This window comes from Diorhabda carinulata, chromosome 3 (assembly GCF_026250575.1).
Source record: "Diorhabda carinulata isolate Delta chromosome 3, icDioCari1.1, whole genome shotgun sequence".
Taxonomy (NCBI): Eukaryota; Metazoa; Arthropoda; class Insecta; order Coleoptera; family Chrysomelidae; genus Diorhabda; species Diorhabda carinulata.
In genome coordinates this window covers 3952311-3965573 of record NC_079462.1, presented here as the reverse complement: position 1 = coordinate 3965573, position 13263 = coordinate 3952311, and the positions used below count along the sequence as shown (strand labels likewise).

At 32.0% G+C, this 13263-nt stretch overlaps 2 protein-coding genes across 3 annotated transcripts in view; one reads left to right on the top strand and one right to left on the bottom strand.

The window, feature by feature from the left end:
* The window catches only part of LOC130891094 (ral guanine nucleotide dissociation stimulator-like 1), a 68424-nt gene extending 66522 nt beyond the window's left edge, over positions 1–1902 (bottom strand). For both annotated transcript variants that reach the window (XM_057795646.1, XM_057795647.1), the window contains exon 1: positions 1466–1902. In XM_057795646.1, coding sequence (XP_057651629.1) covers positions 1466–1486 — 21 coding nt within the window. In that variant the 5' untranslated portion in view covers positions 1487–1902. The remainder of the gene's footprint in view (positions 1–1465) is intronic.
* An 11-nt stretch (positions 1903–1913) lies between these two features.
* On the top strand, positions 1914–8312 carry LOC130891463 (protein ITPRID2; the record flags this gene model as incomplete). Its single annotated transcript, XM_057796227.1, has 4 exons — positions 1914–1966; positions 2300–2471; positions 3852–3916; positions 4147–8312. Coding segments are annotated over 4 exons (336 nt in total), but the record flags the coding sequence as incomplete, so codon positions are not given.
* Positions 8313–13263: the final 4951 nt, after the last annotated feature.

Below are 13263 nucleotides of genomic sequence, written 5' to 3'. Positions count from 1 at the left end.
TCCTGTTTCCCAATAATTGCTCTGGTTTTAAGAAACGCAAGCCAAAGTTATGCTGCTTTTTCAATAGTTCTCAACTGACTCAGTGGCTTTCTGATAAAAGTAACAGCTATTATCTGGAGCTGTTCCAATGTCCCACGTCAGATAATCCACAGCACAATGTCTTGTGAGTTTCCCCATAATTTTCTTCAGGTCATAGTTAATTCCACATCTATATACTGAGATTCCAAAGAAGCATATACAATGAATTCAAGTAGAAAGAGACATTTCAAAAGCATCAATTGAACTGAGATCAGTATGGAAAAATTTCAAATCTTCCTATCCATCTATAAACACTCCACGTTTCAAGGACCCCTGAAAGTTCTGGAAAGCCTTTGAAATGTTACTGCTCTTATCAATGAAAAAAAATTTTTCAAGCTAGTAATCTTGTATATGATTTTGTCACCCTGTTGTCCAATACATTCATCTTTATGTCTTCGGCCTTCTTAGTGTCATAACTAACAGCATCTGACAACAGTATGCACATTCCTGTTTATTCTCCTAGCAGTTACTGAAAATGGCAGTCCAGTTTTCCAGAAACCAACTAACTAACCTCTCTAGAAACTAGTTAGCTGCATTCTAGGCATGCATGTGATGGAATAAAAAGAGAATTTTAGGCTGATAGCACTCAAATTCTAAGCTTTAATCAAGACTTCTAAATATTTACTGGGTCTTTGAGTTTCTTTGTCACTGAGAATATTTATAGTGTATGGGATCAGATTCAAACATAGTAGAATTGGAAAATATTAATTATATGTGTGGTTTAAACCAAATTATTATTCAAATTTGTTATGTATACACATAAATTAGAATTTTTTTCAACTTTTTACTTCTTAGACCATTTTATATGTTTTTCGTTATAATTGGTCTTAATTTTAGTTGTTTTTTCTATGAAAATCAGTTCAAAATAACATGTAAAAATTGACTTTTCGGCGACGTCAATTTTTAGATGTTTAAACTGATTTTCATACAAAAGACACCTAAAATCAAGACAAATTATCATGAAAAAAATGGATTTGAATTTTTACATATCTTCCAAAAGCATACTTTATTAATTATTTACTATTCAATATATTTAAATATCAATAATTCTTAAAATAAAATATATTTTATATCTATAACTTTGATAACTATTAGGTAAGTATTTAAAAACCAGTTTTATGTAGTAATAATAAATTCAATATATTTTTTTAAAAAATAATAAATATTTTATCCTACAAGGCATTGCACTCTAAATATCTGAGGTAGTAAGGTCAATTTTAAAATTCTATCAGCATATTTACATTTTCCCACGTTAGATACTAGAGTATACAGTTAATTCAAAACAACAGAGTTTATTATTCAATAAAACCTTTCTAAATAGTAAACTTTTGCAAAATATACACAACTAAGTCAAGGTTAATTTCAATAAAATTTTTAAAATACTGACCAAACTATCGTCATCGTTCATTTTTTCCTTGGCATTTTGATTTGTTATTTTCCTTCCTGTATTGGTCTTTCGGTGTAACAGTCCGACACATTAATATTTCTCGACATTTAAAACACTCATTATGCACAAGAAGTTATTGTTTTATAAAAAAAATTATTAATAAACATGATATTGTAATATTTCAAACAGGACACTTTCCAATGCAAAGAACCGTAAACATCTGTCAAATAAGAGGAGTTCAGCAAACCACGAAAACGAGGAGGAATTAATGAAGAGCTACTCAACCGAGAAATGTTAACAGTTTAAAATAATTTCCACTGAATTTTTAATAAACTTATTAGATAACGAACACTTAAATTAATTTGCTACAATAATTTCTCCGGCAGCGCAGCTTTCACTTACAACTTTTCAATTACCTGACGTCATTTGTCACTGTCAATAGTGACTTCTATTACCAACATTAAAACTAAAGCTCGAACTTCATTATTTACAAATTATATTGTAAGTAATGATAACCTATTCAATATTAAATTCAGATAGTTACACAACAAATATGAACAATTTATTAGACGTCAACTCGAAAAAGTTATCAATTCAGATCTAATTAGATGTTTCAAATCCCAAAAAACTAAAGTGCGTCACGACGTTGAATAACAGTAGTAACCACTTGTTAGCATTTCTGTATATTAATGTTTTGGACAAATAATTTCCATACAGTATGCAGAACAGTTCGTTAGAACAATGGGTTGATAATCTTCCTTCTCGAGAAAACCCAACAAATCCCCAGAAGAAAAACATTCCCAAAATAAATAGTAAAAGTAAATCTCTTTCTAGAGATTATTCCTTCCAATCAGATGATGGAACTAGCCATTGTTCCAGTGTAGAATCTGTTTTGGAATTGAGGAAACCTGATCCGGAAGAAGTACTTTTAGAACTTGGATTTGGACCGAGAAAGAATTCTGAAAAGATCAATAGAATACCAGCTAGATTTCTTCAACCATCAAAAGTAAGCCTCAATAATTTATATCTAATTTGATTTTTCACAAATACGAGAATAATAAATTTTATGTTTTAAATATAAATTTTCCCAATTTACATAATTATATTATTTTTACATTGTGAATAATATGTTTTTATAATGCATACAGTATCTTCAATTCTTAGGAATAAATATATAAATTTATTCAATAAAATGTATACCCCAGCTAAATTAACGTATAATTCCGATTTTTTTCTATTGAAAAATAACAATAATAAATCATTTATTATTAGGTACATTAAAGGTTTATATAGAGCAATCCAGAACTATGGCCGCTGGACATGTTTAACACTATTGTGACCACGGGGTTTTGCTATTTCTTTTGTTTAGTTTAATCGTATGTTCTGTTGCCCTGCATTATCCAAAGTTCCAATCTATATCCCAAATCCTGGTAATATAGATTTACATATTACTTTAATATAGTTAGCAAAATCTGTTTTTTGCATGTGGGAACTGTCTGAATATATTGATATGAGCTAACAGTATCAGATATGAGGATAAATCTTTCTGTACTTATTGAGTACATCTCCCATGGAAACCCTCCTGGAACATTTTCTGTAATTGTACATTCAGTTTCAGTATTTTCTTTACATAATATTGTAGCCCACTAAATAAATTATTAGGGTTCACACCAGCAATGAAAATTTAGTGGTCCAAAAGGACCACCTAAGTTATGATTTAGTGGTCCAAAAATATAACGTGGTAGACAAAAGTAAAAAAATTAACATATGCATGCTACACACACTTTATACATATTTTTACGGCATATATAAATTCTTTTATGCAAAAACAGCACAGTAAATATAAAACATAGGTTTTTTTAAAAATATTTTGGGCGACAAATTTGTCGTCGATGTGTATGATTTTAGCGACATTTCTTGATGATTTGGCGACAATTGTCGCTATGTCGCCATGCTGGCGTGAACCCTATAAATTATAATATCAGTTGAGTATTTATGAAATTAGATTAAGGAGGCGCAACAATTTTTTTAAAGTGGGGCGCAAGTACAAAAACGTTGGAAATCATTGATCTAAAGTATCTAAATATTGTAACATATATGTTATTACATTTCTGTTAGATGTTTCAGTTCGTTTAATTCAGTTATGCTTTAATTCAGCTACCTATTTGAAAAATTCTCAATGTTCTAATGAAATTAATTAATTTTCAAGGTCATTTTTATGATTTTCCGTGTTATCCGGTCGGCTTAGATCGGATAATGGAGACTCTACTGTAAATTTGAGTAAAAAATTACTCATTAGATATGTTTTTTCTTTGACAGATATAGACAAGACAGTATACAAAACATTTATTTTTTCCATTGAGAAATAATGTTTCAATTTTTACAGCTTTTACCACACATTGATATAAATCAGTTTCTAGAAGACTATGGATCAAGAGGCTCTGAATCAAAGTGAGTTTAGATCTAGAAAGTATTAATATTATTATTATTCTACGTTTTAGGGGTGAAGTAAAAGATTAAGGAGACATATTTTAGCCTATTCAGATTCTTAGTTTTTTTTTTCATTTGATAGTTGCAGATTTTGTCTTTTAATTTTTTTTATTTCCTCTAGTAAAGTGAAAAGTTTAATTTAAAATAACTGTTAAAACCTGCTGTTAATTAATATATTTCAACGTTTCTAGCTCTATTCCGCCTTCACCATCAAGAACCAGAGCGAGATCAAATTAACTACTATTTATATAAAAAAAAATTATTTTTTATTTAATTTTGATAACAATGACTGTATTTCATTTGGTTGGTTATCGTTATACATTCCTAAAAACTATAGTCTATTAGTTTAAGTTATTATTGTATTTTTAACCATATAGGTCATGATCATTTGATCAACATTCCATTAAGTACCATGTTAGAATTGATTTTTAAAAAAATGTCATTTAATGATCAATTACGTACTCTCAATTTTCCTGTATTTGTGATATTTTCATGAAAATGATTTGAAGTAATGTAGATCTTAATCACTATAATTTTAATTATTTTTATAATTTTTTACTGAACCATACTGTATATGGTTGATTTGAGGATCCGTCCTGTTGCTGATAGAATTTACTGGAAATTATTTATGCTTTATTTTAGACTTATTAATGACAATCACTGTATGAAAAATTTTATTTTAGAATTTACTTCATCCAGTTTATGTTTGCTATAAGGTGAATTTTTATGAAATAATATAATGAAGGTTATCAATTTATATTAAAGGCTACTTGACCATAATTTTTTTTAATCGTTTTTTACAATTTTGAATCCAGTCGATTTTTTTCTGGTGGCTTTTATTGCTTTGTAGTTATTAACAATTAAAGAGGTTTGTAAAAGTTAACACAAAAAACCAATTACATATTTCCAGTAAGCTAATTGAATATTGAAAAATTTGTTAAACAACAGAAGGCACTTTTGAAAAGTGAACTACAATTGTTGTAATTTCATAAATCAGATAGTGGAATCAGTTAATTTTTAAGAATTATTTAAAAGTAGCTGTAGAACAAAAAACAATAACAAAGAGGAAGAACTGAATGTAATTGAGAAAAAAACAATGAGAATAATATTAGGATCAAAAGTTACACCAAAGAGAGGTGGGGAATAAAAAAAAATACAATAAAACCCCTAAAAATAATTTCAAAATGTTCCAAAACTTCAATTTGTAAGGATTAAAGAATTTGACTGAACATGTAAGAAGACGAAGATCAACAGACAAATAGAAAAGTGAACAAATGGATTCAATTGTGGCTGATAAGAAGGAATAGACTAAAGGGAACCTGGAAGGATGAAATAAAAGACAATTTGGGAGTACTGGATATTGTAGATGATCAATAAATTACCAAAGTAACAAAGAAATGTAACGAAAGCAACCTAAACTAATGAGAAATTATAAAAAAAAAAATAATAAAATAAAAAAACTCGAACAAAATCTCAAAATGCTCTAAAGCTTTAACTACTTTAAAGGTAAGGCTGCACTGCAGGATACTTGGTGGTCACATGGAGGTTGTATGGTAAAGGTGGATCATAAATGCATTGTGGACGCAGTGAAATGAAGCCAGTGTCTTCTGCCATTGACTGCCAGGGAACTGAACTAATCACGCTTTCCTCCAAGATGTAATATCAAACATGAATGATATGAACGGATAGACTCCAGGCGGTTCCCTAGAATGATTTTGTTACTCACGTTTATAAATAGCCGGATGATCGCCAGGCAGGTATCTCCTACCAACCTTCCAACCAGTCACAGGTTCAAGAATTGAAGAACTTGACTGGAAATGTAAGAAGAAGATCTATAGACAATTAGAAAAGTAACAAAATTGATTCCATTGTGGCCGAAAAGACAGAGCAGACCTATTGGAACCTGGAGGAATGAAATAAAAGACAATTTGGCAGTATTCGAAAATATAAATGGTATATGAATTACTGAAAGGGAAAAGAATTGAAAATTATAATAAAAACTGCCAATACAAACCAGAAGCTTTGAAGAAAATATCAAAATACTACAAAACTATATTTGCTAAAGATTTAACTTTTTACAGGGCCTTTTAGTTTCAATGATAAATTAAATGATGGTCAGTGTTTGTTGTGGTGCGGTTTGGTATTGAATCACTACTTGCTCATTTGAATAACTTCATAGAGATTGACCTTATGGTGTCTTTTATTATTTTATATATGTATTTACCAAAGAACTGAAGCATAATTTTAGTTGTTTATTAAATGCCATTTATTTAGTTTTGTAAATTAATAATATTGATAACCGAATTTCTTGCCGCCACCTCCTGGTTTGGATAAAATTACTTAATTTCGAATATATTTATGTAAAATTCATGTTTTAATGATCGGTATATCCACAAAGAACTAATTTAATACAGTAGACTCCCGATTATCCGTGGTAATTGAGGCCAGGACCACCTCGGATACGGGAAAACTCGGATAATACGAAGGTTAAGTTCAGTTATGGTAAAAATGACGTAAAACCCCATGAGAGGTTACAAAACTGATTGATTGGAAGCAAAAGCATATGATAATCACAGTTACAGACCTGCAACCAGGTGGAAACATAGATTATTTCTTAAAAAAGTCTTTGATTGTCTTCTGAGATAACCTGACGGTTCGACCTAGCAAAAGCCAGTAGATGCGTCTACGCCTCGACCGCTCTTGTTACTATATAAACAAATAACCATCACCGTTCCCCGTAGATGTCTCTCTAAGACCTTTATTTGTTTGTTAACCTCGCTTAACCGAGAGTTTACTGTAACAAGATACTTGCCATTATCATCATAATATTTATTTCTATGGGTTTCTTATTATTTTTTTTAATGAAATAATAACAAAATTACTCATGAGTAAATACTTTTTTCGAATTTCGTGATTCTGAAAAAACTTACAGTGAAATAAACTCCTGTGTCGGTTCGTAACCCAGCATTAAAACCCGAACTGGTTCTATTGGTGACACGTAAACAAAGCTCAGTTTATATTTTCTATAAAATGAAAATTAATCGTCTAAAAAAATATACAGAATGCGTCAGAGAAGTCCATTTATTATTACAGACTCGAATTTAAGAAAACTCCATAGGTAAAAGTCCTCAAGGGTTAAATCAGGATTGTCCGGATTCAAATTCATGTCGCCTCTACTGGAGACTAGGTTTCCTGGGAAAATCTTACTAAACATGTATTGGAGTTGTGTTAAATTGCCTTTTTATCTTGAAAAAAGAAGTTTTGAAGCTCTAGCAAACATTTTCACTTAATAGATTGATCCTAACAAAAGTGGTTTGTGTTTTGAATTCGTAGTACCCCAGTTGCTCCAGCTTTACGAATTTATGGGTTCTTCAAAGTGAAAATGACCTTAATACAATTCATCCATCTAGTATCCAGTCTTCTTCTTATCCTTTTAACTTGTCTTCTAATTCCTTTAGTGTTTTGGAATAAACTAATGGAATAGCGAAGGATTTCGCCTAGGAATTTGTTATTTTTTTGTGTATATCCGCACCCAAATCCAATATGGTGGTAGTACATACCGAGGACCGAGTAACATAAAGATGAAGACACAACCTCAGGGCACCAAGAGATCGCTGGAAGGTTTGACCATATACTGCTGCAATTCACATGAGATCAAAAATAAATTAAAAAAAATACTCAATCTGCTAAGATAGCAGAGCTGCCATACAAGCCATAACGGCCGAAAAGGTGTGTTCTAAGCTAGTGGTGGAGTGTAAGAAAGTTCTACAAAATCTAACGAGTGATGGTTGTAAGATCCAGTTCGTTTTAGTGCCCGGTCACTCTGGCTGACTTACTCTCTAGAGTGGAAACTCACCGATGGTCCCAGAACCCATCGTTGGTGTAGCTATCACGTCTCTCATCGGTCTACTTGCACAGCGAGCTCGGCAGAGATGGATAGAAACTCCTGGCACGAGACAAGCAAAGGCACACGTAGATATACCTTGTCCGTCTCACATCAAACAACTTCTCCAACTAAATGGATGCGAAATCCTACTAGTGACCGGACACTGTCATCTAAGACGCATTACGGATGATCCGGATTGCCGTTGGTGTATGGAAGAGGATGAAATCCCAGACCACGTTATCTGTGAGTACCCAGAACTCACTCGAGCGCGGTTTAAACACTTGGGCAAGCTTAACAGCTTGCCTAATGATAAGTGTTCAAGCCAAAGCGCTTGATCGGCTTCTTAAAGGACATCGACCTTTGGTAACGTCAAATGGGGTTCGACGGGCCTATATGAAGGGCAATGTTCTCCATGTTCCCTTAGCCGTCCACAATGTAACAATGAACGGCAAAATACTAGAGGAAATAAAACTGAAACTGCCACAGAAAGGAACCGACGCTTGGAAAAGTGAGCAATCTGAAAAGTCTAAATTAGAACACCGTGGAAAAAAATTGCTTGAAGAAACGGCAGAACAGCGTGAAGCTAGAAGTTAGTTTTGCAACGATCAAAGCTAGAAACTGCAGAAACACCTCTACAGCGTGAAACTCGTCGTAATAAAGAAAAGCTTGCAAGATATTGAAACATCTGAAAAACGTGAGGAATTGTTCGAGTAAAGATCTATTAAGGCATTCTCGAGCTAGAGCGGTTGAAACACCTCTGCAGCATAAGGAACGTTTCAGGAAAGATATATTCAAGCATTCTCGAGCTAGACCTGCTGAAACATCGTTGCAGCGTGAGACTAGTCTTCATAAAGCTTAGCTTGCTATGTCCAAGACTAAAGCTCCCGAAACATCTCTGCAACGTAAAGAACGTTTGTGGAATGATCTTGGCATTCTCGAGCTAGAGCTGCCGAAACACCTCGGCAGCGTTTCAGAAAAAATCTATTGAAGCATTCTCGAACTAGAGGTGTCGAAACATCTTTGCAGCGTTTTAATAAAGCTGTTGAAACATTTGAAGGGTGAAAGGAAAGACTTAGGAAAGCTAGAGATTGCATGTCTTATTTGATGTTACTATGAATAATTTCTATAGCATCTGCCTAATCTAATGAATTAGAAAAAAATTGAGTAATTTTATTTTAAATGTAGACGCAGCTATAAAATATCACCCTATTTTTTGTTATGTATGTACCAATTCCAAAATTAATCTACAGATAAGATAAAAAATATTGTAGTGCCCCGTTTTTTATTCTATTTATATTTGAATCAAATCTAAAACTTACTCTTCTCATTATTTTTATGTTGAAAAAAAATTGAAACATGATTTTTTTTCACTTATTCAAGTCAATGGTTGATATAATGTGGAACCAAAATAACGTACAATATTTTATATGGACCAATTGTAATATTTTTGTTGCCTTGTTTAAATAAAATTTTGTTTAATAAAAACCATTTATTTTTTATCCTTGCCATTGAATGAAAATTATAAAGTTATTGTTTTAATTTATTTTCGAGCTCTTGGCAACACTGCTACCCTTTTCTTGAGAACAATTTCCTCGCCTGTGTCTTATTCTACCTCATGCAGTCAACACTCATCCCATCACCAAGAACCCCCTAATAACACAAGGTAGGTGGAATCTACATATAGGCCATTTTTTTACTCCAAATTCTTCTTAGCAAATTGGGCAGCGGCAATAACCAACGTAATACAAAATTGGACCTTCTACTATGAGAATTACCATATATTTAAGACTTTTTCAGCTTTGTTTATGCAGCTAAAATTAAAACTAACATCAAACTAAACTTTTTTGGTGATAATTTTTTGAATTACGGAGTAAATTAAGGATATTTATAAATTACTAGTAAACCAATAGATTTTCCCTATTTTGGTCCTTTTTGTCATACAAATTTGGAAAGCTCCTAACACTATCTATAGCTTGGTTTATGCAGCCAAGATTAAAACTAAATTAAAATTAACATTAAACTAAACTTTCTTGGTTGTAATTTTTTGGTTTATGCAGTAAATTCAGGATAATTATAAATTACTGGTAAACCAATAGATTCTCCCTATTTTGGTCCTTTTTGTCATAAAACGTGGAAAGGTCTTGACACTATCTACAGCTTGGTTTATGCAGCCAAAATTAACATTGAACTTTCTTGCTGGTAATTATTTGGTATATGCAGTAAATTAAGGATAATTATAAATCACTGGTGAACCAATAGATTCTCCCTATTTTGGTCCTTTTTGTCATACAAACGTGGAAAGGTCTTGACACTATCTACAGCTTGGTTTATGCAGCCAAAATTAACATTGAACTTTCTTGCTGGTAATTATTTGGTATATGCAGTAAATGAAGGATAATTATAAATCACTGGTGAACCAATAGATTCTCCCTATTTTGGTCCTTTTTGTCATACAAACGTGGAAAGGTCTTGACACTATCTACAGCTTGGTTTATGCAGCCAAAATTAACATTGAACTTTCTTGCTGGTAATTATTTGGTATATGCAGTAAATTAAGGATAATTATAAATCACTGGTGAACCAATAGATTCTCCCTATTTTGGTCCTTTTTGTCATACAAACGTGGAAAGGTCTTGACACTATCTACAGCTTGGTTTATGCAGCCAAAATTAACATTGAACCTTCTTGCTGGTAATTATTTGGTATATGCGGTAAATTAAGGATAATTATAAATCACTGGCGAATCAATAGATTCTCCCTATTTTGGTCCTTTTTGTCATACAAACGTGGAAAGGTCTTGACACTATCTCAGCTTGGTTTATGCAGCCAAAATTAACATTGAACCTTCTTGCTGGTAATTATTTGGTATATGCAGTAAATTAAGGATAATTATAAATCACTGGTGAACCAATAGATTCTCCCTATTTTGGTCCTTTTTGTCATACAAACGTGGAAAGGTCTTGACACTATCTACAGCTTGGTTTATGCAGCCAAAATTAACATTGAACCTTCTTGCTGGTAATTATTTGGTATATGCAGTAAATTAAGGATAATTATAAATCACTGGTGAATCAATAGATTCTCCCTATTTTGGTCCTTTTTGTCATACAAACGTGGAAAGGTCTTGACACTATCTCAGCTTGGTTTATGCAGCCAAAATTAACATTGAACCTTCTTGCTGGTAATTATTTGGTATATGCAGTAAATTAAGGATAATTATAAATCACTGGCGAATCAATAGATTCTCCCTATTTTGGTCCTTTTTGTCATACAAACGTGGAAAGGTCTTGACACTATCTCAGCTTGGTTTATGCAGCCAAAATTAACATTGAACCTTCTTGCTGGTAATTATTTGGTATATGCAGTAAATTAAGGATAATTATAAATCACTGGTGAACCAATAGATTCTCCCTATTTTGGTCCTTTTTGTCATACAAACGTGGAAAGGTCTTGACACTATCTACAGCTTGGTTTATGCAGCCAAAATTAACATTGAACCTTCTTGCTGGTAATTATTTGGTATATGCAGTAAATTAAGGATAATTATAAATCACTGGTGAATCAATAGATTCTCCCTATTTTGGTCCTTTTTGTCATACAAACGTGGAAAGGTCTTGACACTATCTCAGCTTGGTTTATGCAGCCAAAATTAACATTGAACTTTCTTGCTGGTAATTATTTGGTATATGCAGTAAATTAAGGATAATTATAAATCACTGGTGAACCAATAGATTCTCCCTATTTTGGTCCTTTTTGTCATGCAAATGTGGAAAGGTCTGCACTCTATCTACAGCTTAGTTTATGCAACCAAAATTAACATTGAACTTTCTTGCTGGTAATTATTTAGTTTATGCAGTAAATAAAGGCTAATTATAAATTTCTAGTAAACCAATAGAAATTTCCTGTATGGGTCCTTTTTGTCATACAAATGTGAAAAGCTCCTGGCATGTCTATCAGTATTCCATCGTCTAAAAGACATTTCTTACTTTCAGATGTTGCTTTTCCTATTTTTTTGATATCAGTTTTAAAAACAAAACACCCCGACGGAAATCGGAGCAATGATATTTCCATAACCAAAGAACAAGGATGTTGTAAACAAAATAATACCACCAATACAGACTGACCTGAGGTATTCTGTGCTCATAACCTCAAAAAAAGTGATACTGCGGCGTCGTTCGACGTTGTACAATTTGATTGAAAATTTGGCGTCCAGTATATAATCTTAGATTTGGCGAGAGAAGACATGACACTGCGACGCAGTACCAAAATGTAATTTTTTAATGCGTAATGAAAAAAAAACTAAAGTAAATCGCAGATTTTGGTGCAGAATGGCTCTTGAAAAGGTGTTCCCTTAGTCATGTTGTAATACAGTAGTCAGACCTGTCTGACAATGGTCAAATCGTACGATTTCGTTGAAGTGAGTGGCCCACTTTAGCTTAATTTTAATTTACTGTTAATTTTCTGCATGAATTACAAGTACTATTTCCGTGTCATTCAACTAGTAATTTAATTTTGGCTACATAAACCGAGCTTTAGATACACATTATATATTGAAAAAATAAATGTACTTGTATTCTAATTTGTAACCAGTTTATTTGTAACATTTTGACATCTAACATCGTTTTCTATTTATAGTTTTTGTCATTTGGACGATACAAGGAATATCAAAACTATAATAATTCGTAGGTGACAACTAAGTTCACTTCTATATTAAGAGTTTAACAATGCCCCAGTTTGTCTAAACGCAAATAATTCGACCATAAACTTCATTATCTTTCAATATTTCTTCCGTTGTGATTTTATCGGGACAAAATTAACCAAGATTCATTTTAAATGTTCTTTTACCTAAAAACAATCTGTTTGGTCAATCATGCGTGTTAATACTAAACATCAATTGCTTATTTTTATAAACCAATAAGTAGTCCACGAACTCCAAGTGCTGGAAGCCTCGTTTGCTCACGTTAAGTATTAGTGAAACAGGCAACTTTCAAGACAACCTCAATTTTAACACGTCTATTACTTCATTGAGTCCTCGGGTGATTGTTTAAAGTAGTTATTATATCTGAAGGTAATGAATATTCATATCTAAATAATATTAAACATATTCGCATTGTGAATTTTTAATTTATATTAACAAAATAATTATTTTATTAATTACAAAGAGAAAATACCGTTATTGTTTCCTATTTAATCGTGAATCATCGCTGGTCCACATCATTTATTTATTATACATAACCATCAATTTGAATTTGCCTCCTCAAATTTCATTTCATAGTTGGTCATTGATGTAGGAACTGTCTACAACTCATAAGATGTGACTCTAAGATCTGTTTTAATCGTAATTGTTAGTCATTTCATATTATATTTTCAAAAGTATTTATTGGTATAATAAATGTACACTTGTTTGAATCGGTCAAAATAT